At 38.6% G+C, this 26253-nt stretch overlaps 3 protein-coding genes and 1 long non-coding RNA gene across 5 annotated transcripts; 3 read left to right on the top strand and 1 right to left on the bottom strand.

The window, feature by feature from the left end:
- The first annotated feature begins 5019 nt into the window (after window positions 1–5019).
- LOC149393147 (uncharacterized) lies at window positions 5020–8542 on the top strand. Its single transcript, XM_089617920.1, has 6 exons — window positions 5020–5587; window positions 5663–5755; window positions 5861–6274; window positions 6488–7386; window positions 8152–8266; window positions 8319–8542. Exons 1-6 carry the CDS (start codon window positions 5020–5022, stop codon window positions 8540–8542), a joined length of 2313 nt encoding a protein of 770 aa, XP_089474046.1.
- Window positions 8543–11958: 3416 nt separating this feature from the next.
- LOC149393146 (uncharacterized) lies at window positions 11959–14153 on the top strand. Of its 2 annotated transcripts, none has more exons than XR_016299681.1 (5): window positions 11959–12266; window positions 12923–13120; window positions 13211–13267; window positions 13351–13426; window positions 14016–14153. It is a non-coding gene; the product is annotated as an uncharacterized LOC149393146 (long non-coding RNA). The 2 variants fall into 2 exon arrangements; XR_016299680.1 differs by having other exon boundaries at window positions 13351–13544; window positions 14016–14084.
- Window positions 14154–19293: 5140 nt separating this feature from the next.
- Window positions 19294–21843, top strand: LOC149393145 (Pentatricopeptide repeat (PPR) superfamily protein). Its single transcript, XM_089618448.1, has 2 exons — window positions 19294–19849; window positions 20142–21843. Exons 1-2 carry the CDS (start codon window positions 19317–19319, stop codon window positions 21736–21738), a joined length of 2130 nt encoding a protein of 709 aa, XP_089474574.1. The 5' UTR covers window positions 19294–19316; the 3' UTR covers window positions 21739–21843.
- Window positions 21844–21936: 93 nt separating this feature from the next.
- Window positions 21937–23351, bottom strand: LOC149393144 (C-8 sterol isomerase). The gene is made up of 3 exons (XM_089617448.1): window positions 22616–23351; window positions 22368–22517; window positions 21937–22298 (listed from the first exon to the last, which is right to left on the bottom strand). The coding sequence occupies exons 1-3, from the start codon at window positions 23228–23230 to the stop codon at window positions 22011–22013; spliced, it is 1053 nt and encodes a 350-aa protein (XP_089473574.1). The 5' UTR covers window positions 23231–23351; the 3' UTR covers window positions 21937–22010.
- Between the last annotated feature and the right edge of the window lie 2902 nt (window positions 23352–26253).

Here is a 26253-nt window from a genome sequence, read left to right as displayed (position 1 = left end):
GTTGATAGAACCTCTTTTACGAATTAGATTGGAATATTTTGAGTATTGGCTACTATGTGGCCATATTTTAGCTTTTCAAATATGTTAATGGAATTCTTATTTACAAGCTATTTACATTTGTATATCGTGTCGAGTTCTGTTAATGTACTTCTTATTTACCATAAATTTACGTTTTAAAAACCAGTTTAGTTAAATCTATTTGAGTAAAAGAAGTACAGAACTAAGTTATTTAATGAATAAACTAATGTCATAACAACATATTCAAAACATACATATGCGTGTGCACCTTTATTACATGGATAGAAAAATAATTATCATGTTCTCAAGATTAACAATATGCATAAAACATCAAATGTTCAACAAATAAACAAGCAATTATTCAAATATCTCGAAAAATGTAAACAACACAAACTTCAACACAAACTTCATCTAATTAACCAACTATCTTAGGCAACCCATTTTGTTATGACCATTCTGGCCACATTTGCCACATCTTTGATTGTACGGGTGGAATTTTTCATGCTTCGACCGATACCTCTTCTCTTTTGGTCGCCCAACTTGACGTTTATGAATGGGAGGCTTAATAACTTGAGCGTCAATAGGCAGCTCCCAGTCGCCTTCATGAGAAATAGGGAAAACATCTTTCTCATACGTAGCAGCGAAGTATTCTTGACTATAATATGCTGGCACAAAATCAATCAGCCGTAAATTTTTCCTATATAAAGCCGCACACGCATGAGAACATGGAAAGTCTTCAAGCTGCCAATAACAACATGTGCAAGTTCTAAGAGAAACATCAACAACTCGGCGAATTGCCCCATCAACAACTTCAAATTCATTGTTGTTAATGGCATTAACCAGCAGTTGCGTGTAAATAAATATTGTCAATGATATGCTGTTAATAGCTTGTAAATAATAAAATGCTGTTAATAGGTTGTAAATAATAATACAATTAACAGAAACTGTAAAAGATGTAACTCACATTCATAGATCGAGCCGCCTCATGCGTGTGAAACCCCAAAACCTCGCCACCAAAGAATTAGAATTTTAAATTAGTTTTTATTTATTTTTCTTGTGTTATGTATATGTATATAGTAATAGATGTTTTAGTTGTATTAAACATAGTCTTATTTAAATAATATGTGTATAGTAACTGTATATATAAGTTTTTTTTTCTATGCGCTACATAAGTAAAACTTCTTATATACATAAATATATATATATATATATATATATATATATATATATATATATATTCGATAAGTTATTCTCTACAGTAGTTTGTGATGGCAAGGTTATATAAAACATTTTATGCTATGACGTAGAATATTTATGAGTGTTTATGTAAAAGATGTGAAGTGTTTATTATAAAGATACATACATATATATATATATATATATATATGTATATAGGTATATATAATAATTGTGGGGAGTGGATTTGTGAATCTTGGTAATTTGTTCCAGTAACGCATTATATATATACAAATATATATAGCAACTGTTTAGGCGTAAGTTATGGTAATGAGTATATATGTATATACATATCGTGATAATTCATAAGTTGACCAATTTTTTATATCAAATTTATGAATGAATTAACTAACCAATCTTTTGAAAACTGATTTCAAAAAGAATAGGGCAAGTTTCATCCAATACATCATAGACTCTTTTCCCCTTAGTTTTTCTTTCTGAATTCCTCATCTCACACGTTCAGACTATCTTTCACTACTCTCTCTTTTTTCCTCTCATCTCCATACAAAAAAAAAAAAAAAATAGTAACCCTTAGCCACCAACATAGAATTCCACGTAGTTTCTATTGAGAGGCTCAAAGGTATACCAGCCCAATTTTAATCTCTCAAGGTATTCTTTTTGTTCATCTCTCTTTTGGTGTTCAGCCATTTGTTTTTTTTTTCATATATAAGTTTTGTTTGTGGAAAAGATAGATTTAAGCATGTTCAATTCTATCAAGATTATAGGCAGTAAGAAAACGTTTTTGTATTAATTAGTCAAAAACATTATTTTAGTCTGATTTTTTTATACTGAAATAATCAAGATGTTTATAATATGTATATTAAATTTCATAATTTTTGGACAAACAGTGTTTTTTCTAAAATTCAATTATGATCAGCGCGCATAATTTTGTTTTCTGTTTCAAACAGCAAGGTTTTGATTCAAAATGAAATAGCTACAAAACGAATTTTTCTTTGATATTTTTATACCTGAATAGTATAGATGACTTCGCTATGTGTTTAAAATTTTATGATTTTTAGTTGAATGGTTTATTTTATAAAAAACATTTACCATCGGTGCGCATATAGTTTCACATTGATTCAATCAGCAATGTCTTGTTTTTTTAAAAATACCTAGAAGATGTATTTTTGAATGAAATTTTTATACAAGATAATTTTATGTGTTTATATTATATGATAAAATTTTTATGAGTTTTTAATTAGTAAAACTATTTCTAAACCGAAATTTTGGACCAGTGCGCAGATAGGTTCCAGAAGTTTTTTTAAAGCGTCTTTTTACATTTTATACTTTTAATTTAGTTCTGTTGTTTAGGATCCGATTTTGGTAACACCACTGAAGATGAAAACATTCAGTTTTTTATTCTCTAGCTTCTGTAATTTTTTCAGAATTTTTTTCCAGAAAACGTTTTTCCCCGATACTTTAGGATTAAGGGTATTTTGGTATTTTCATGTCCAATTTTCAGTTCTGGAATTCTCTTTCCAGCAGCCTTGTATGTTTTTTTTAAGAGTACTAGAGATAGTTAGTGATAAGCTTTATTCATTTTTTTTCTTTCGTCTAGGTCCCGAGCCAAATACGTTTTCCGATCGTCCGATAGTTTAAAGTCGCACGTTCTCGAAACAAAGTGAGAATAATCTCACTATAATACGGATTAGTTTAAAACTAAATTACGATGAGTGTGTGATCTGAATTGGTTTATATGTGTTATATGATTGATTGTGTGATATCTCTTATGTGCATGTATATGTTATTGAGTGAATTGTGATTATTATGTTATGACTCGTTATGATGAGTTTATGTATGAGTTTAGTACAATTTTGGCATAACATGTTCTATTTATTAGCATGTTTCATTTATGTTTATGTCATATGTCATCTTTGTATGTAACGCAAATAACCAAGTGATAAGATAAGTAAGAGAGTCGTACCGCCTCGAGCTACGGAGGTATTAAGAGAATTCTCTCGAGCCGACCTACGGGCTCATAAAGGGAGTTTTCTCATATGATATGTTATTAGATGGTGCGAACTATGGGAGGTCGCAGCCCCGTAGTTCGTTTCCAAAGTGTACACTGAAATTGGTACGACTACTCTAGGGGCACCCCGAATAAAATATGATAAGACTTATGATACGAAAGACCATGACACTATTAGAATTTAAAACACTAATAACCGGATCATGCATCGCATTACTCATCTTTTTGTGAGTTATTGTTATTCTCGCTGAGCGTTAGCTCATATTATGTGTATTCGTCCGTATTGTAGGTAAGCAACAAATAAATAAGTGAGGAGGGTGGATCAGCGGCGTTCGATGGCTAAGGGGTTGGGTTGTGGTTCCGCTCGCTTATTTAAAAGACTTCCGCTACGAAATTTTATAAACACTCGGTTTGAGATTTTTATGCTTAAGATACTTTTCAAGTTTATTTAGTTGTGCAAAACTGAAGTTGAATTTTTATGGTTTTATTTCCGTTGAATATTCCAACCACCTACTTTAGTTTGGAATTCCGAATTAAGTGTTTCTCATATTTTCAAATAATGTTTTCGTAAGATTTCAAATGTTGGTTATTTTCAAAGTTGTTTTTATTTTAAAATCTAAACTTTATAAATTTATGAAACGATGTTTAAAAAAAAAATTAACCACTGTTTTTTTAAAGTAAGAGAATTAAGCTTAGTACGACGGTCCGAAAAGTCGGGTCGTCACAGTTGGTATCAGAGCAATGAACCTACGACCACCCTCGCTATTCGATCGCACGGCTGCATCCCCTACTCAAGTAAGTTAGTTTTGGTTTTTTTGTACCTTTAGTTTGTTTTTTTATTCTTACCTCTCTTATTAGATGGATGATGAAGTAACAAAGCACGTGATTGCGGAAACCCGAGGCTGCAATGACGATAGCAACCTCCTGATCAAATTCCTAGAGACGAAATCTCCAGTTCTAAGTAGCGAGGTGACAAACATTATTGGCACACGAGAGTGGTGTAATAACATGGATATGCGTTTTTGAATTTCACGAGGCCGAGGAAGAGGAAGAGGCAGAGTTGCCACTGAGGTTCCTAATCAAGATGCCCCTCAGGCTGCCCCTTTTCCCGAACAAGAAGAAACAGAACATCCACACGACCCTGCCCCTGCTGCTCAGCCAGCTGGCCAACCTGAGCTAGTACGTAGTTCTAGTTACCACCTTACTACATCGTATCGAAACTCAAGAAGCCGAAATACACGAGTTGAGGAACTAGCTTCGTCAGGAAAATGAAGAGGTTGAAGAAGGGGAACAACCGCCACCGCCAGCCCATGTTCCAATGCATGCGGCGGCATAAGCTATTCCTCAGGGTGTACCTCCAATTCGTCAAGTCAATGATCTTGTAGACCTATTCGAGAGGTTCATGAGGATAAGAGCCCCCGAATTCGAAGGATCGACCGACCCGTTAGTAGCTGACGAATGGATATCGGAGATCAAGACGATCTTCAACTTCATGAACATAACCGAACATGAGAAGGTCATATGTTCTTCATTTGTCATGAAGAGAGACGCGCGTTACTCGTGGGAAACAGTGGCAACAAGGAGGGATGTGCGAACTATGACTTGGGATGACTTTTTGGAAGAGTTCACCAAGAAGTATTTCAACATGAGGGCAATGAATGTTCAACAGAAGGAGTTTACGGAGCTGAAACAAGGCTCGATGACCGTGACTGAGGCAGTTTCGACCAGAGTTGGCTTTAGCCATTGATAGTGGAAGTCAGCCACCTACCACGGTTGCCGATTGTCTCGAACGTGCCATGCGAGCTGAGTATCACTTGATCCAAGTGAAGGAGGAACGAGCCCAATTTTATAAGGCTCGGAAAGAAGATAGGGCTCAAAACAAGGGTCCCGACACCAATAAGAAGCCAAACCAACCAAGTAACCATCACCTCAACCCCAACAATCAAGGCTTCAGGGCGCAATCCCATGGAAATGAGAATGGGAAGAAAAGGACTCATCCCGGTAATGGAGGTAATGCCAACAACAAGGTCAAGGTAGAGGGGACAAATTTTCCAGTATGCGAGACTTGTGGAAAGATGCATCCTGGAGGGTGCCGGAGAGGGACCATGACCTGCTTCAAGTGTGGTCAGCCGGGTCACTTCCTCAAGGACTGCCCGAAGCCGAATTTTGTTCAGAGTGGACAGTACCAGCCTCAGAATCAGAACGGGCGACTCAACTACATGCCGACCGCACTAGAAGGGCCACAAATCTCTTTGGGTCGTTTGGAAGCACCTGCATCCACCCAAATGCCACCACCAGCTCAAGCTCGTATCTACGCCTACACCAAAGCCGATGCCTTAGCCAGCTCTTCGAATGTAGTAGCAGGTCAGCTTCCTATAGCTCATCTTGATGCCTTAGTATTGTTTGACTCTGGTGCTACACATTGCTTTATTTCATTAGAACTGGCTAGGAGATTAGGCGATAGTGTAGTGAAAACTAAAAAGGTTTTCAGGACGGCATTACCGTATGGCGATATGTTATTATCGGAATATTGTCTCAAAGCGGTATCGATAATTATAAGTGGACAAGAGCTAAAGAGTGACTTCATTGTCTTAGAAATGAAAGACTTTGATGCCATCTTGGGTATGGACTTCTTAGTGGAGAATAATGCAGTGATCGATTGTCGGCGAAAAAGAGTAACCTTCAAACCGGTGACGGGGAAGAGGTTCACCTTTGTAGGAAGACCACTCAAGAAACCAAAGATGATGGTGTCAGCATTGCAAGCTAAGAGATTAATGAGTAAAGGGTGTCATGGATACCTAGCGTCGGTGGTGGACAAGACGAAGGAAGTCGAAACAAAACCACAAGATGTGCTAGTGGTGAGGGAATATGTTGACGTTTTTCCTGAAGATCTCCCTGGTGTAGCGCCCGAACGTGAGATTTCTTTCACAATCGAGTTGCTACCTGGAACAGGTCCAATTTCCAAAGCACCATATCGTATGGCCCCTGCTGAGCTCAAAGAGTTACAATCTCAACTTCAAGAATTGTTAGATAAGGGATTTATTCGCCCTAGTCATTCACCTTGGGGAGCACCCGTTCTATTTGTCAAAAAGAAGGATGGGTCATTTCGCATGTGTATTGACTACCGAGAGCTAAATAAAGTGACGGTCAAGAACAAGTATCCTCTTCCAAGGATTGATGACTTGTTTGACCAACTCAAGGGGGCGAAGGTATTCTCGAAGATAGACTTGCGATCCGGCTACCATCAATTACGGGTCAAGGAAGACGATATCCCGAAGACAGCTTTTCGCACCCGCTATGGTCATTACGAATTCACTGTCATGTCTTTTGGACTCACTAACGCTCCAGCAGCATTCATGGACATGATGAACAGGATCTTTAGCGACGTCTTTGATAAGTTTGTTATCGTCTTCATCGATGACATACTGATTTACTCTAAGAGCGCCGAAGACCACGAGAGACACTTACGAGTTGCACTCCAGACGCTGAGACAACATCAACTGTATGCCAAATTCTCGAAGTGTGAATTTTGGTTGGATAAAGTGCATTTTCTCGGACACGTGGTTTCTAAAGACGGAATCTCCGTCGATCCTGTCAAGATAGAATCCGTGAATGATTGGAAGCCACCTCGAAGTGTGACAGAGATAAGGAGTTTTCTCGGTCTAGCAGGTTACTACAGAAGATTTGTGGAAGGATTTTCTACATTAGCTGCTCTACTCACCGCCCTCACAAAGAAAGATAAGAAGTATGAGTGGACCGAGAAGTGTGAACAGAGTTTTCGCGAGTTGAAGAGAAGACTCACCACCGCTCCAATCCTTATAGTCCCTGAAAGTGGAGAACCTTTGTCTATCTACAGCGATGCATCAAAGACAGGTCTCGGTGCTGTGTTAATGCAAAGCGGCAAAGTCGTGGCTTATGCGTCACGGCAACTCAAAAACCACGAGAGGAATTATCCTACTCATGATTTGGAGTTAGCCGCAATGGTGTTTGCCCTCAAGATTTGGAGACACTACTTGTATGGTGTTCGGTGTGAGATATTTACCGATCATAAGAGCTTAAAGTACATTTTCACTCAGAAAGAGTTGAACATGAGACAAAGAAGGTGGCTAGAATTGGTTAAGGATTACGATTGTGGTATCCATTACCATCCCGGAAAGGCGAACGTGGTAGCTGATGCGTTAAGTAGGAAAGATGAGGCTCGACTATCGATGATGCAGGCATTATCTCCTCAACTTGTTGGCCAAATCAACAACATGGAAGTTGAAATTGTCACCTGGGGATTAGCCAACATGACCTTAAAATCAGATTTGTTCAAGAGAATCAAAGAAGCGCAAAGATGTGATCCTGATATATCGAGGCTTAAGGACAATGCACTAGAAGGTCAAGAGTCAAAATTTTCTCTTGCAGAGAATGATGTACTCTTTTTCGATGGAAGGATCTGTGTACCCAACAAAAATGAGTTACGAAGACAGATTCTGACCGGAGCACATGAGACTCCATATTCAGTCCACCCAGGTTCCACGAAGATGTATCAAGGCCTCCGAGAACACTTCTGGTGGAACGGAATGAAGGGCGATGTTGCAAAGTTCGTCAGTAAATGTCTTACATGCCAAAAAGTGAAGGCCGAACATAAACGACCAGCTGGAGAATTACAACCAATCGAGGTTCCTGAATGGAAGTGGGAACAAATCACAATGGATTTTGTGGTTGGTTTACCTAAGACAATTGAGGGTTATGATGCTATATGGGTAGTGGTGGACCGTTTGACCAAATCTGCTAGATTCATACCGATGAAAGTCACGTACTCCGTGGAGAAGTTGGCTGAACTATACGTTAATAACGTAGTGAGATTGCATGGCGTTCCTTTGTCCATCATCTCAGATCGTGACGGTCGTTTCACTTCTAACTTCTGAAGGTGTGTGCAAAAGTCTATGGGATCACAATTGAAGTTCAGTACTGCCTTTCACCCCCAAACGGATGGCCAATCCGAAAGGACTATTCAGACCTTAGAGGATATGCTACGAGCATGTGTCATGGATTTTGGTGGGAGTTGGAATAAAAGGCTACCACTTATTGAATTTTCATACAACAATAGCTACCAAGCTTCAATCGGCGTCGCCCCATATGAAGCTCTTTATGGTAGAAAGTGTCGATCTCCGATTCACTGGTTCGAATCCGGAGAAAATAGCCTCGAGAAGACAGATTTTATTCGTGACACCACTAAAGCCATCAAGATTATACGAGATCGAATGGGAACTGCTCAAAGCCGACAGAAGAGCTACGCTGACAAAAGAAGACGACCACTGGAATTTCAAGTAGGAGACTTCATATTCTTGAAGGTAGCACCTCTCAAGGATGTGATGAGATTCGGCAAGAAGGGAAAATTGAGCCCGAGGTACATTGGTCCTTTCGAGATCACAGACAGAATTGGAAAAGTAGCCTACTGTCTAGCTCTGAATCCCGAGTTAGCATCGGTGCACAATGTATTTCACGTCTCAATGCTCAAAAAGTACCTGCCCGATCCAAATCATGAGTTAATACAAGAACCTATCGAAGTACACGAAGACTTGACGTATGAAGAAAGACCAGTTCAAATTCTTGATCGTGAAGAAAAGATCCTAAGGAACAAGGTGATTCCATTAGTCAAGGTGCTTTGATGGAATCATAAAATCAAAGAAGCCACTTGGGAGCGCGAGGATGATATGAGATCGCGATATCCGGACTTATTCCTAGAAGTTTAGTGTTGACAAGTAAGAATTCTTATGTTCTGTCTCAACCTTTATTTTAATTTTCGGGACGAAAATTTCAATGAGTAGGGGAGACTGTGAAACCCCAAAACCTCGCCACCAAAGAATTAGAATTTTAAATTAGTTTTTATTTGTTTTTCTTGTGTTATGTATATGTATATAGTAATAGATGTTTTAGTTGTATTAAACATAGCTTTATTTAAATAATATGTGTATAGTAACTGTATATATAAGTTTTTTTTTCTATGCGCTACATAAGTAAAACTTCTTATATACATAAATATATATATATATATATATATATATATATATATATATTCGATATAAGTTATTCTCTACAGTAGTTTGTGATGGCAAAGTTATATAAAACATTTTATGCTATGACGTAGAATATTTATGAGTGTTTATGTAAAAGATGTGAAGTGTTTATTATAAAGATACATACATATATATACAAAGGCGGAGCCAGGTGGGGGCCAGGGTGGGCCAGTGCCCCCCCTCAATTTTTGAAAATTATTTTTTAGACCCAAATTTTTATATTTTTTTATAATTTTACCCCTAAATTTTACTAATAATTATGTTTTTGACCCAAATTTGTAAGTTTTTTTTATACTGCAATAATTATTATACTGCAATAATCAAGATGTTTATAATATGTATATTAAATTTCATAATTTTTGGACAAACAGTGTTTTTTCTAAAATTCAATTATGATCAGCGCGCATAATTTTGTTTTCTGTTTCAAACAGCAAGGTTTTGATTCAAAATGAAATAGCTACAAAACGAATTTTTATTTGATATTTTTATACCTGAATAGTATAGATGTCTTCGCTATGTGTTTAAAATTTTATGATTTTTAGTTGAATGGTTTATTTTATAAAAAACATTTACCATCGGTGCGCATATAGTTTCACATTGATTCAATCAGCAATGTCTTGTTTTTTTAAAAATACCTAGAAGATGTATTTTTGAATGAAATTTTTATACAAGATAATTTTATGTGTTTATATTATATGATAAAATTTTTATGAGTTTTTAATTAGTAAAACTATTTCTAAACCGAAATTTTGGACCAGTGCGCAGATAGGTTCCAGAAGTTTTTTTAAAGCGTCTTTTTACATTTTATACTTTTAATTTAGTTCTGTTGTTTGGGATCCGATTTTGGTAACACCACTGAAGATGAAAACGTTCAGTTTTTTATTCTCTAGCTTCTGTAATGTTTTCAGAATTTTTTTCCAGAAAACGTTTTTCCCCGATACTTTAGGATTAAGGGTATTTTGGTCTTTTCATGTCCAATTTTCAGTTCTGGAATTCTCTTTCCAGCAGCCTTGTATGTTTTTTTTAAGAGTACTAGAGATAGTTAGTGATAAGCTTTATTCATTTTTTTCTTTCGTTTAGGTCCCGAGCCAAATACGTTTTCCGATCGTCCGATAGTTTAAAGTCGCACGTTCTCGAAACAAAGTGAGAATAATCTCACTACAATACGGATTAGTTTATAACTAAATTACGATGAGTGTGTGATCTGAATTGGTTTATATGTGTTATATGATTGATTGTGTGATATCTCTTATGTGCATGTATATGTTATTGAGTGAATTGTGATTATTATGTTGTGACTCGTTATGATGAGTTTATGTATGAGTTTAGTACAATTTTGGCATAACATGTTCTATTTATTAGCATGTTTCATTTATGTTTATGTCATATGTCATCTTTGTATGTAACGCAAATAACCAAGTGATAAGATAAGTAAGAGAGTCGTACCGCCTCGAGCTACGGAGGTATTAAGAGAATTCTCTCGAGCCGACCTACGGGCTCATAAAGGGAGTTTTCTCATATGATATGTTATTAGATGGTGCGAACTATGGGAGGTCGCAGCCCCGTAGTTCGTTTCCAAAGTGTACACTGAAATTGGTACGACTACTCTAGGGGCACCCCGAATAAAATATGATAAGACTTATGATACGAAAGACCATGACACTATTAGAATTTAAAACACTAATAACCGGATCATGCATTGCATTACTCATCTTTTTGTGAGTTATTGTTATTCTCGCTATGCGTTAGCTCATATTATGTGTATTCGTCCGTATTGTAGGTAAGCAACAAATAAATAAGTGAGGAGGGTGGATCAGCGGCGTTCGATGGCTAAGGGGTTGGGTTGTGGTTCCGCTCGCTTATTTAAAAGACTTCCGCTACGAAATTTTATAAACACTCAGTTTGAGATTTTTATGCTTAAGATACTTTCCAAGTTTATTTAGTTGTGCAAAACTGAAGTTGAATTTTTATGGTTTTATTTCCGTTGAATATTCCAACCACCTACTTTAGTTTGGAATTCCGAATTAAATGTTTCTCATATTTTCAAATAATGTTTTCGTAAGATTTCAAATGTTGGTTATTTTCAAAGTTGTTTTTATTTTAAAATCTAAACTTTATAAATTTATGAAACGATGCTTTAAAAAAAAAATTATCCACTGCTTTTTTAAAGTAAGAGAATTAAGCTTAGTACGACAGTCCGAAAAGTCGGGTCGTCACAATGCGAATCAAAAAGTATCTTGAACCCAGTTCCTGTAAGTCCTGATTGCATCTTTGGAATTAGCTCCCTCTTCTTGTGGATCCAATTTTGAATTAAACTTCTATAACTCAAAACAAGACATGCAACCGGCCAGCCTCTTGCTTCTCGCAAAACAGCATTCACTACTACAAATACAGTGTTTCGGTGCGGATAACTTTTGGGTGCGACTTTTCGTACCTAAAAGTCGCACCAAAATTACTTTCGGGTGCGACTTTTCGCACCCAAAAGTCACTGAAGTAACCAAAAAATTTCGCTAATTTTTTTTACATTTGGGTGCGAAAAGTCGCACCCAAAAGTTCATCATATCTTTGGGTGCGACAAAGTCGCACCCAAAAGTCCAAAACATTTCGTCTAAAAAATTAGCGGGATTTTGTTCCCTCTCTTATTTCACTTCTAAAATTTCACTTCTAAATCTTGCGAAAAGAAAAGAAATAAAGAAAAGAAAGAAGAGAGAAAGGGAAAGAGAGAGACCGAGAGAAGGAGAGAGAGAGCCGAGAGAAGGAGAGAGAGGAAGAGAGCGAGGGAGTGAGCGACGGGGGTGAGCTCACGGAGGAGGAGGAAGCTCGACCAACAGCAAGCCACCGAGACCCGAAACCATCTCGAGCGCGCGCGTCTAAGCCGAGAAGACGAGGACGCCGTGAGCCGCCGAGGACGCCGGACCGAGAGGAGACGCCGGAAAACGAGGCTGAGAGCACCGGAGGGTTGATTCACAGCCATAAAGGTGAGGATTTGTTTCCCCCAAATTTGAATCCGAGATTAGGGTTCTTAGTTTGTTTTGGGATTTTTGAATTTCTTGGATGATTTCTGGAATTGATTGAGTTTTGATGATTGATTGAGCTTGATTGTGATATATACCCTCCACAATCATATATGTGAAGTGTTCAAGCCATCGGCGATTGTCTTACCCTCCTTCGGTTAACAAGAGTGGTACTTCGATGTTGTGAGTGTGCTTTTATTCTTGCACTCTTTAACTCGATTCTGAATTCTATGCCTCATGTAGAAAGAGTGAAAATAGTTTTGTACGTGTTAACATAATGAGTATTGGTATTCATTCTTAATAATAAAAAAAGAATTAAATATTGTTTTGCTATCCTAATTTGTTTAACTCAATATTTTCGTCTTTGATACTAGTCTTTGTAAAGTATCAAATATATATTTTTTTTTGCAAGAATTATTTGTCATTCACAGTATTAAGGTTGTTTCTTTACATGTTGATCGTTGTTACTTTAGTTCCTGTTTTGGTAATGATACTCCTCTTAGGGATTATAATATATATATATATATATATATATAGTGTGATATGCAAGGAATAAGGAATAAGCAAAACTGTAGAAAAACAAACGAGAAACTTATTATTGTGGAAATGAAATGAAGCAGCAAGAGAAGCAGTGGATGGAGTATTAAAGTAGAAAGAGAAGTGAGTGATCAGAGCTTGGAGGAGTTGGGGTGGTGTTGGACGATGTGGTTGTAGGCGTGGAGTGTGAGGAAGTCGTGGACGGTCCGACAGATCCCTCCGTCGCATCCCTACCTTCAAAGACCGTCGCCGATCCCTCCGTCGCTACCTCCGCTCTGCAGGTTGGTCTCCCTCGAATTTGGGTCTTAATTTTTCTGATTTTGTTTTTTTTTTTTGCTTATATCGACTGAAATTTATTTTTGTATGTCAAGATTGTGGCGTCTGAATCTCGCAAGTTTCACCACTTCCTCGCTCATCCTCGGATTTGGGTTGGTTCATGGGTTTCAATTTTTTTTCGATTTTTATTTTATTTTTCTCAAATCTCGGCTGAACTTTGTTTTTGGCTGTTAAGATTGTGACGAGGATTCCACTTGAGTGCGTCGCCGGAGTTCTACTCAGTCTTCATAGCTTCACTATACTTCTCTCAGGTGATCGAGCGGATTCAATCGGGCCTGTCTGATGGAAAAAATCCCAGAAATAGTTGCCGTGGAGCCCATCGCAGACGAAAAGACGGGATTGGAGCTTTACGAAGAGAACATAGAGAAGGTAACGTTTCACACTCGCAACTTCTTTATCCTGATTGCTTGTTTAGGATTGTAACTGAAACGAAAAATATGACTGGGCTATTTGGTGGTGTGAGGTAGTTAGGATCTAGGGAATATAGGATTCAGTGTGAAGCCATTCGCTGTAATTCTCCTAGGCAGAGGCTTATTCATTTGCTATGAAATCCAAGTCTTGATAGTTTTGATATGACAAACTTTGGACACCTATACACTCGTGTTAATATGGCATAAAACTGTACTTGATTATCATTCAGCCGAATTCGTTGTTTGTTTCTTCCGTTTCTAACCAATACAACAATGCAAGCACAACTTAATTTATTTGGAATTCAGCTTCTGCAAAGACAGGCACGTGGGATCAGAATTGCGAAGCCCAGATCAAATAATTGTATATATAAAAAAAAAGACACGGTAATAAGTTGATAAGTTTTGTTGGTGGCGGTGATAATGATTTCAGGTACTAGAAGAAATAAGGCCGTACCTGGTGGCGACGGCAGGAGGGTCTCTGGAGCTGGAAGGGATTGAGGAGCCAACTGTCAAAATCCGTTTATTGAGACCAATCGCTTGAACTTGTGAATTGCTATAACAATTTTTTTATTCTGTGTATTATGTGTATTATGGACCATTTAGGTATAATTTTTATTTTTCAATTAAGCAATTCAATATAACAAGTTTCATTCAGCCTTTTATTTTTAATTGCTTATAATAGGTTTCATTAAATTAAATCAAGTAATGTCATTTAATTGCTTTTTATTTTATAAATAAATTAAGAATCAAAGTCACTTTCAAATCAGATGACAACTAAATCACAGTTAACAATTACATTTTTCAAAGATTTAAAGTCACTTTATAATAGAGCGACGTCTAAAGTACTATTTTTTTCCCCAAAACTGACTATCGGGTGCGACTTTTGACTATCGGGTGCGACTTTGTCGCACCCAATGCTCTTTTACCCGCCTTTTCAATGGATTTTTATGACAATTTAGGTGCGACTTTAGGTGCGAAAAGTCGCACCCGAAAGTCATGACTTTTGGGTGCGACCCTAAAGTCGCACCCGAAAGTCATGACTTTTGGGTGCGACTTCTCGCACCCAAGGCCTTTAGGTGCAAACTTTCAGGTGCGGAAAAGTCGCACCCAAAGTCTGCCCAAAGGTATCTTTGGGTGCGGAAATTGACTTTTGGGTGCGAAAAAAGTCGCACCCAAAGGTCTTTTTTGTACTAGTGATTCAAACACTCAGAGATGTTTGTGGTCATAACATCAAACCTCTTCCCCGGAAACTTGCTCCTAGCCCACAGCTCTGGATCGGCTTTGAGAAGATACTTTTTCATTTTTACTTTGTTGTTGGAGAGTATATTAAGCCAATATTCAAACTCTCTTACAGAGTAGGCTTTAGCACATCTATAGAAAAGTGGCTGAATGTATGTTTTACCAAAATTTGCCTTCACATTACACCAAAGATGTTGCATGCATATAGCGAATTTCGCCTCCGGGAAAACATTGTCAACTGCCTTGTAAATTGACTTGTGCCTATCCGAAACAAAAACCAAGTCTTTTCGAACACCATACACATTTCGAAGATGATTCATAAACCAAGACCAAGATTTGTCATTTTCATAATCCACAATACTAAAGGCTAATGGAAACAAATGATTATCACCATCTAGAGCAGTGGCCAAAAGTAATGTACCATAGGATTTGCCTTTCAAGAAAGTACCATCTACAGATATTACTGGGCGGCAAAATTGAAATCCTTGAACAGAAGCACCAAATGCCAAAAAGAAATACCTAAACGTCCCATCAGGTTCAATCTCGGTCACAGTATAAGACCCTACAATACGTAACATTTCAAAGTCTGTAAATAAGTCATTGATTTACAGCAAGTTCATTAAATAACCAGAAAAAGTCGAATCCATATTGTAAATGTATATAGTATTTACAGACAACATTTATAGTAAATAAGCTGTAAATAAAAACCTGGATTTTTCTCTTTGATCATTTCACCAACTAGTGGTAAATGACTATATGACTCTTCAAAATCACCACGAAGATCCCTCAAAGCTTCTTTACGACCCTTCCATGCACGAAAATATGTTACCTTCACATTAAATCGAGTCCTCATAATTTTAGCCACGCCGGAAGGCGTAATTTGATTTGCCAATGACCCGCGAAAATCATCTTTGACGCATTTGCTAATAAGAAAAGACGATGCATGTTTATTCTTGTGCACAATAGATTTACCATAACAGGTATGATCTTTAACATATGACCTTATGACCCATAATCCAGAATTCTTGCAAACTGACGCATTTAACTTCCAGGCACACTGCATATCCGAACAACCAATACTATAACGCGTTTTACTGGATCTCAACACCTTGAATTCAAAATTGTTGCGCACTGCAGTCATGCCAATAGCCATTTGAAGTACATCTTTGCGTCTAAAAACGTTATTAACATTAATTTCAAAATTCATAGGAAAATTCCTCAAATCCGGTTCATCATACAAAATAATTTCTACCGGAGGTTCTTCATGACTAGAAATAGGCAATAAAGCTTTCGACGATTCATGGCATTGTTGCTCAAATAAATTCACTGAAAAAAGGGTAAACTTGCATGAGAAATCAATTACCAAAACTGCATAAAAATATCAAAGACACATACCTGAATCAATTAGAGAAAAAGACGACCATTCATCCATGTTTTGGGACGATTTATTTTCAGGGACAAATTTTTTTTCAAACGTTGAAACCTGGAAAATAAAAAGTTGAACGAGTATTGGCGGCCAAATTTTTTGAATAAGCGTTCACAAATAATAACTGAATATATTTTCAATAAATATAATTACTATTAACAGATATCCAGTATATTTTTTGTTACAAAATTAGAAACAAATTACCTAAAATGATGCGTTCATAATAACTGCATCCACGTTATCAAAATTATGCGTTCATAATAACTGCTTCATCCACGATCGAAATAACTGCATCCACGTCTTCAAAAATTTCGCCATTTTGAATATTGAATAATTAAAACTTGCCGAAATTTTTTTCAAAATTCAAACAAAAAAACTGCCTAAAATAAAATTAACAAAATCGGTCAGACAAGGGCAAATAAGTAAAAAAAACCTTCTTAAATGAGCTGCCACGTAATCATCTAGGCTATTTATGGATTATTAACAAAACGTTGGCCAATTTTAAATTGCTAGACGTTACGTGGCTTACGCAGCCAATTTTTTGAATAAGAAAATGCAAGAGATCATAAAATGAGAAACACCAAAATAATGTGATGTGAATGAGATCACTAATTTCAAGTTCCCGTAGGAAAGAAAACTTGTGGCAAGTGCCAACTTATTTTGGGTAATTGAGTTTCTCAGTATGATTAAACATGAACCTGAAATTTAACTGAGAACGTGGTTTACACCGATATTTACACCGAAATTCGTACGAGTTGCAAACGAATTGGTTAATGAAGCTAGAAGAGCATAACTGAAATATTTCAACAGTAACTACTTCTTTATTTTTTTGTGATCATTTCAAATTATGACCATTTCATACCAGGTTTTTCATTATCGAATAAAGTTTTATTTCCACACTTAGGACTTGGTTAGAGAAGCAATTTATTGGTTACAAAAATATAATTACTTAACTCTCTATGCTATCTTAATTTAATTTCTTTTATTGCAAACGAAAATAAATAATTTATTTAAGAATCATTTTTATGAAGGAAAAAAAAATCGTACCTGAGCTACTACTAATAATAAAAAAGATAGAAGACTAAATTTCCAATATAATAATAATACGAGTAAATGCATATCTAATATTTTAGGTCAAGCATTTTTTTTAGGATAATTTACAAGAATCCCCCCTGAACTCGTACTCGATTATCAAAGTGCACCCTCAACTACGATTTTCCACAAAAAATTACCCTGAACTCTTGTTCTGTTAACGCGTTGCCCCTTCTGTTACTTTTTTTCCGTTAACATCCAATTTTTTTTGCATATGACTCTCATATATTGACTAGTTTGAGGACAAATTAGTAATCTTATCAAAATGATTATATAAACAATTTTATATATAAAAAAATAAAATAAAAAAAAACTAAAAAGAAAATATAATTTTATGTAAACTAGAATGACACTGCGAGCGTCAGTCAGAGAGCCCGAATTGCAAAGAGAAACGACGAGAAAGGAAAACAAGTCGAGGTCTTTGAGATTGTTACCCATTTTGGTTTGGGACCAGAGGAAGAAGTTGATGAGCTTTTTGGGCTTGGAAGCGCAGTAATGGCTGATTACGGACCACACGACACCTGGGTTGAGGATGCTCGGAATGTCCGAGGACTCCATAAGAGACAACCAATTACTATTGTGGTTGACGATACCGGTGATTCGCTGAACATGGTCGAGAGTTTTCGATGAGCAAAAGCTGTGAGCAGAGACATAATTGGTGATGCCATGCCTTGGAATTGGAGGAAGAAGAAGAACAAGAAGTCGATTTGGGGTTATGCGTATGAATCTCCACATAGTCTTTCTTTTTGCGTTGGAAATCAATGAACTGAGGAGTGTTGGAATTAGAAGAAGAAGAAGAAAGAAAAGTTCCGAGGGTTCTCATCGATCTGAAAAAAACCATAGCTAAATAATAGAAAAATAATTACAGAAAAGGTAATTGTTTCTCCAAACATAGAAATCCATGGAGGATGAGTATGAGGCCTCATCAATATTTATTACACCCTAAACCACCAAAATATACCGGCCGGAGATGAGGATTTGCAGACTCGTTTGGGAGAAGACCCAATCAAGATCGTTTGGAGAAATTAATTTTTCATTGATCTCCTCCGAGTGGTCAAGCTTCGCCTTGAATCTGAATATCAATCCCTTGAGGTCGCCGCAAGTCCAGTGAAAGGCCCCGGAGTCTTCGGCAAGGTAGAAGAAAGAAGAAGTTTTTTTTTTTTTTTTTGTAGAGATCTGGTGGGGGGTTCAGTAGAGTAGAAGGAAAAAAAAAGAACCGTTTCTTTTAATTCTTTTTTCAAATTTATTATATATAAATAAAAATGAAACAATGAATCTGGGCGCTCCTCGTGGATCACTGACGAGATGTAGCCGCGGAGGTTTCTCTGGCCACGGTGATCCCGACGTCGCGGGGATCGGCACTGCCGGAGATGTTGCGCAAGAGATTCCCGACCATTTGTAGGCATGGCATCTTTTTCGTCCTAATCGGGTACACGGCGGCGGAAGCGGGTTGACGAACGACTTCAGGAAATCCCCGACCATTTGCAAGACATTTAGAAGAAGAAGACAGAGTAAAAAAAAAAAAAATTTAATTTATATTTTTCATTTGTTAAAAAAAAATTATTTTTAATTTTTTTTTTCATTTGTTTTAAATATATTCATTTAATAAGATTACTAGTGTGCCCTCAAACTAGTAATTATGTGAGATCACGTGCTCAAAAATTGGATGTTAACGGAAAAAAAGTAACAGAAGGGGCAACGCGTTAACAGAACAAGAGTTCAGGGTAATTTTTGTGAAAAATCGTAATTGAGGGTGCACTTTGATAATCGAGTACGAATTCAGGGGGATTCTTGTAAATTATCCTTTTTTTTTTTTTTTTAAATAAGTTCAACCCACATTTTTTATTTATTGATCTTCATGTGATCTGTAATATTGCTATTAGATACAACTCTTTCTAAATATTCAAAGATATATATAAATATCTCACTTTCCCTCCGAATCGCTGACCCCTCCAAACAAACAGACAAAAAACCATGACAACCCTTCTCTCTCAGCCCAACACCTTCCCACCTATTCCCTCTCCCACCACCTCCAATCTCCGGCAACTCCACGCCAGAATCCTCCGCACCGGCGACCCCTCCGCCGCGCCGGAGCTCCTCCTCCGCCTCGCCCTCCGTTCTCCATCCCCAGCCCACGCCCTCGCCGTCTTTGAGTCCCTCCCGGGCCCGCCCGATCCGGCCCTCTCCAACGACCTCCTCCGCGGCCTCTCTCGCCGCGGCGAGGCCGATCGAGCCCTCAGAGTTTACGCCGGGATGAGAAGGGAAGGATCGTCTGTGGCCGTGTTCAGTTTCCCCGCGGTCCTAGGCGCCGCGGCCAAGCTCGGGGCGTTGACCGAGGGAAAGGAAGTCCACGGATTGGCTGTGAAGATGGGATTCGTTGAGGACTCGTTTGTGGCCGCCGGGTTGGCTAGGATGTACGGTGGGTGCGGGAGGATCGCTGATGCCCGCTTGGTGTTCGATAAAATGACTGACCGAGATGTTGTCTCTTGGGGGATTATGATTGATGGGTTTGCCTCTGACCTTATGTTTTCTGATCACAGCTTTGAATATGATCATAAATTAAGGAGGGGGCAAAAAATTTAAACTTAAAATGAGTTGAAAGTATTTCTTTTGTATAGAATTTTAGTATGTTTCTGTTATACAGAGGTATTTAGAGCGATCAGCTTCTAAATTTATTAGGTAAATAATGAAATAAGTAATAATTTTATCAGGTAAAAAAAAAAAAAAAAAAAAAAAAGCTTTACAAGTAAACAACATAAAGAAATCTCTTGGTAACATGTGCGCTGACTGTATAAATAGGTACTCACGTTGTGGGCGCTTCGATGATGTTTTTCGACTCTACGGAGAGATGAAGAACTCTGACGCAAAGCCTGATGAGGTGATTCTTTCGACAGTCCTCACCGCCTGTGGCCGGGCCAGGAATCTGAATTTCGGGAGAGCGATCCACAGAAACATCGTCGCTGCTGGCGCCGGTAGTCTCTCCCACAATTCCCGCTTGTCGAGTGCTCTCGTCAGAATGTACGCGAGCTGTGGTGCCATGGACGAGGCTCGGGAGCTCTTCGACAAGATTCCACGGGAGAACCCGATCGTCTCGACCGCCATGATCACCGGATACTCGAAGCTCGGCCGGCTCGACGAGGCTCGGGAGATCTTCGACCGGATGGCCGAGAAGGACTTGATCTTGTGGAGCGCGATGGTCTCTGGCTACGCCGAGAGCGATCGGCCCCGAGAGTCCCTCGGGTTGTTCGACGAGATGAGGTCTTCGGGGATGAAACCGGACGCAATCACGATGCTGAGCGTCCTCTCGGCGTGCGCTCATCTCGGGTCCTTGGAAGAGGCGGAATCGATCCGCGTTTACGTCGATCGAAACGGGTTCGGTCACAACGTGGCGGTCAACAACGCGATGATCGACATGTACGCGAAATGCGGGAGCTTGGAGAGAGCGCGAGAGGTTTTCGAGAAGATGGGCTCGAAGAGGAGGAACGTGATATCGTGGACGAGCATGATCAACGCCTGTGCTGTCCACGCGGAGGCCGTGGAGGCTCTGAGTCTGTTCGATCGGATGAGAACCGAGAGAGTCAAGCCCAACGGCGTCACTTTCGTGGGACTTCTCTACGCCTGTAGTCACGCGGGTCTTGTCGAAAAGGGTCGGAAAATCTTCGCCTCGATGACCGCCGAGCATGGAATAGCACCGAGGCACAAGCACTATGGCTGTATGGTCGACCTCTTCTGTCGGGCCGGTCTTTTAAAAGAGGCTCTCATGGTGATCGAGACGATGCAAGTGGCTCCGAACGCAGTCGTTTGGGGCTCGCTGATGTCAGCTTGCTCTGTCCACGGAGAGGCCGAGCTCGGAGAGCTCGCTGCCAAAAGGGTTCTCGAGCTCGAGCCGAGCCACGACGGAGCTCTCGTGGCTCTTTCGAACGCGTACGCGAAAGAGCGGAGATGGGAAAGCGTGGCGGAGATCAGGAGCGCGATGAAGAGGAGCGGGGTTTCGAAGGAGAAGGGCTTCAGCAGGATCGGGTCGGACGAGTTCTTGATGGCCGATCGGAGGCACGAACGGAGCGACGAGATTTACGAGAATTTGGAGACGATGGTCTCGGAGCTTAAGCTCATGGGTTACATTCCAGACACTCGACGGGTTTTGGTGGATCTCGACGAGGAAGAGAAGGAGGAGATGGTTCTGTGGCACAGCGAGAAGTTGGCGCTCTCGTTCGGTTTGATTAGTCGGAGCGGAGATCGGTGCGTTCGGATAGTGAAGAACCTTAGAATCTGTGAAGACTGTCACACTTTCATGAAAATGTGTTCAGAGGTGTATGGGAAAGAGATTGTTGTCAGGGATAGGACTAGGTTTCACCATTTCAAACACGGTTTGTGTTCTTGTAAAGACTATTGGTGATTGTACATTGTAATTCTCATATTCTATGTAGATTCTGCTCAATTGTAAACTCTTATCAGTTCCTTACTAGCATAAACATACAATTTGATACACTAATCGAATAAGACATAATGTGAAATGAAAAGATCATACGCAATATGTAATGATTTCTGCATAAACATGATTTCCAAGTCTCAAGTTTCAACATGAAAAAAAAAAAAAAAAAACCCTGTTTCTCACAAGAAATGAGAATTGGATAATTTGCTTGAGAGATCAAAAAAAGATTACTTTTTTTATGTTGGAACCTGTACAGAACTCTCTGCGCCAACACTATACTGAGCATTCTCCAAAGAAAAAAAGACAAAAAAATCTCGTGTCATTTTCCCTAGAACTCTCGACACCCGTCGTTTCAAGACTCCCGCGGTCGCCGACACCAGTCTCGGACTCTCGAGAATCGGGCTCCGTCGGTACTCCAATATCCACGTGTCGGGGTCTAATTGGACAGCCGAGGAACCCCATTTCGGGTGTGTCCACGAAGAGTTTGACTTCCGGGTTACAAACCCAATCTTGCCATCAGACCACTGTCCCAAAACCAGCAAAAAGAACATCAAATGAGTTTTGGGGTTCGATTTTATTTAATTTAATTTTACCTCGGTGACTCTGCCAGATATGACTGTGAAGGACCGCGAAGAAAACCCGGTCAAAAGCAGACCGGCCGTCTGTAAAGGCCATCCCCAAATTCTGATCTCCTCCGTCAAAGACTCGTACAATTTGCAGTGAGAATTCAAAAGCAGACCATCCTAAAAATGCATAAAGTTTCTATCTTTAGCTCAAATTCAAGCCCCTAATCTCAAACAAACAAATAGGCATTTTACAAAAAAGAAGAAGAGCGAAAAACCTGATTGATTTCCCATCTGGAACGAGCCAGGCTACAATTAGAAACCCTATTCCCATCAAACGGGTTAAGACCCTCCAAAGATCTCTCCAAGAACCTCAACTTCCCATCCAACCCCTTCACATTCCAAGCCCTCTCTCCGACTCTCCTCACCGAGCCTCTCGAGAAAACCGGCTTCGAAACCCCGGCGGTCAAGAAGCCCCCAAACTCCGCCGCAAAGAGGATCGCTAAAAAGACCAGAAGAACCCCGGACCTCGCCGGAGCCGCCTTGATCGTCGGTGATTGGTCGGAAAGCGGAGAACTGGGATCGATCTCCGGCGGAGGAGACGGCGGCGGAGTCGGAGGAGGAGCGGGAATCCGGGTGGATCGAGAGGTCGGGGTGGAGAGAGAGCCGAAAGAGACCGGAGTGACTTCGGCGGTGGAAGAGAGTCTGGTGAGAGAGCTCTTCTGAACGCTGAAGAGTCTGAGATCGATTGTGGCGTTGAAGCTTTCGATGCAAATCTTACACGAGCAGTTCGCGTCTTTTTGGCAACCGGGGTAGTAGCTGCTCGTGCTCTCCAGATCCCCCTCCACCGCCGGAGATTTTGTTCCGGCGGCGCCGCCGGTGGTGTTTCTCATAGCTGATTAGTGTTGGGATTGGAGTGAGAGTCGTTGTGCTGGTTTTTCGGTTGGCTGAAACTTTAAAGACTCTTGAGAGGGATTAGGATTTGTTTTGTTTTGTTATACGGTTTGCGTTTTGGAAGGGTTTTGAAATTTGAATATAACGGTCGTATTTGGAGTAAAGGGTGGAGGGATAGCGAAGGAAATGACTCAAATAGCCTTGGCTTTCTCTTTGTGGACGCACCCGTATATTTGTCTTGAGATTATATCGTCAATATCGTCAATATTTACATATATGTTGAAATTTCATGACTAGGACATCTTACTTGGTCTAAATTTATTAAGAGATTCACTGTGTAAACCAAGGATTGAAATGCCGATGGTCGATTTCGTGCCGATGATAAAAAAAGAACTGGAAATTGCAGTGGTCAATGGGAATTGCGACGGAAAAAATGTGGAAATTTGAAAAAATTGTGCCGATAGAAATTGCGGTACTGACGGAAATTTCGATCAAACACGGAAATACCGACGGAAATAATGTTGAATAATTTTTAATATAACAAATAAAATCCATACTTCAGACAGGTAACAAAATTAGTTTCAAACACACATAATAAGTTTAAACTCCAAATTCAAGTCTCCAACACACGTAATAAGTTCACACATCATAAAAAAAAACATAAACAAAAAGTCCAAAACACTTAATAGGTTCAAAAACAAAGATAAGTTTAAAACACATACTAAGTTCAACATAGATAAACAGACTCAATAGTAGGCTGGTGGCGGTGGGGTTGATAGTAACCTCTGATTCGTGTTTGCAGATCACAATAGTCAGCCCATTAAAATAAATTCGGATTATATCAAAACAACAAGAAATTCTAACTTTGAAATCTATATCTTAAACATGAAATAAATTCGTGTTCTATCAAAAACAACAATAAATTCTAATTTTGAAATCTAAAGTCTGAAACATCAAATAAATTTGGATTCTATTTTAAAAAATTGAGAGAAACATATACGAACCACACAACATAAATTCACATATTTCATTCAGCAAGATTTTTCCAAAAAATCAAAACAATTCGATTTCATCACAAACTCAAACTGTCGGCATAAAATAGTGGGAATAACACGGGAATGTCGCCGAAATTACTAAGAAATGAGGGAAATATTGTTGATTTTGCACAGACGGCGTCGAAATAATGTGGGCACGGTTGAAATGACGAGGATAAGTCGCAGATTTGCAAAGATAAGATTTTCAAACGACATTCAGAGCGAAATGACATGGAAATTGCGACAAAATTTTCACGACAAAACGACGACATAAAGTGGCGAAACGATCAAAATGTCATTTTTGTGCCGGAATCCTAAATATAGTGCAATTTCGACGAAAATTCCCCACAATACCTCGAAATTTTAATCCTTGATGTAAACTGTATTAAAAATAGACTTCTTGTACCATAATATTAAAATAAATCAAAATCCCTTACTACCTAAATAACCAACTGAAATTATAAAATTTGTAAACTAGCCTGAAATAGCCAAAATGTAGAAGTGCAAAATTTCAATATTTTTTTTTTACTATCTGATTATTTTTTTTTTTTTTTTATAATGTCTAAAATTATAGGTCAAGTAAGATTCTTGTAGCATTGCCAGTGTAATTTGCCCGTTGACAATATTATATATATACATATATATATATATATATATATATATATATATTTATATATATTATATATAATTTTTTTTTACGGTGATTCCAACCTATCCACTTATTTAGGGGAATAAGACTTACCAAGTATTAGGAGAATAACTCAAGTTTGAATAAATTAAGTGAATAGTCCTATTAATATTTAACTACCTAAATTACCCTCATATATAAGAGCACAACTCAATTTTCTCAAAACCTAAACCTAAACTCGTTCTCATCTTCGTCCTTTTCACGCCACCGATCCACTTCACGCCGCCGCGTCGTCGCCAATCGTCGTCCATCCTCGTTGTTGATCCCTAACGTCGCCGGCGAGATCCGCCATAGACGCCGTCAAGATCCGCAATAGACGGCGTCGATTCCGTCGAGCTCCGGCGGCGGCGATGCTCGGAGAATCAACAGCTCAGATTGACTCGAAAATCGGCGGGGGGAGAGGAATCGGCGGCGGAGAGGGGATTGAGGAGAGGCATTTTGTAAATTCGCGAATCGATTAATTTAATTAACCTACTGGAGTGAGTTAGGTTAATTAATTAACTGATTCGTGAAGGATTTGAAATTCACAAAAAATTTACAAAAATCATAACTTAAGTCAATTGATATTCAAAGCATTCAATTAATTAACCTAATTCCGAATTCAATCATTTAGTAAATTAACTTTACTCACAAAAAAATCAGAACCTAAACTAATATTCAACCAATAAGTTAATTAATTAACCTAACTCACTCCAGTAAGTTAATTAAATTAACCTATTCGCGAATTTACCAAGGGCGTTATGGTCTGAGTCGAAAATATGGGCTAATTTACTTAATAAAATGAAATTTGGGCTATTCGTCCCAATAAGAGTGACAAACTTGGCTAGTTACAACAAATTTCACACACACACACATATAATTGATTATATTGAACATTTAAATTTATGTTATGAAAAAAATCTTTTAAATTTTAATATTGAAGACATTTATCATTTTTGGGGATTAAATTGATACCCTCAGCTAAAAAGAAATCATGCATGCATGCAGAAGGTAGAAGGTAGTCACACACACACACACGTCACACACACATATATATATATATATATATATATATATATATATATATATATATATACACAGTTAACTCGCTTATAATTTAAGATGTAAATTGTTTAGAAGTCAATCATTCCCAAGGTATACAGGAAATAAAAAAAACATGATACTGCCTTGGAGATGTGGACTCCTTTTTGTGTCCCGTCCATAGATTTGCAATTGCAAACTTATTTGATTCATTTGGTGTTTTTTGGGTCTCAGACATATTATTAATGGGACGCGTTTCAAGCTGTGAAAGAATACCCTC

Source organism: Urtica dioica, chromosome 6, assembly GCF_054948205.1.
Source record: "Urtica dioica subsp. dioica isolate 48M chromosome 6, U.dioica_male_clone48M_v1_H2, whole genome shotgun sequence".
Taxonomy (NCBI): domain Eukaryota; kingdom Viridiplantae; phylum Streptophyta; class Magnoliopsida; order Rosales; family Urticaceae; genus Urtica; species Urtica dioica.
Note: the sequence above shows the minus strand (reverse complement) of the source record. Positions and strands in the feature narration are given on the sequence as shown.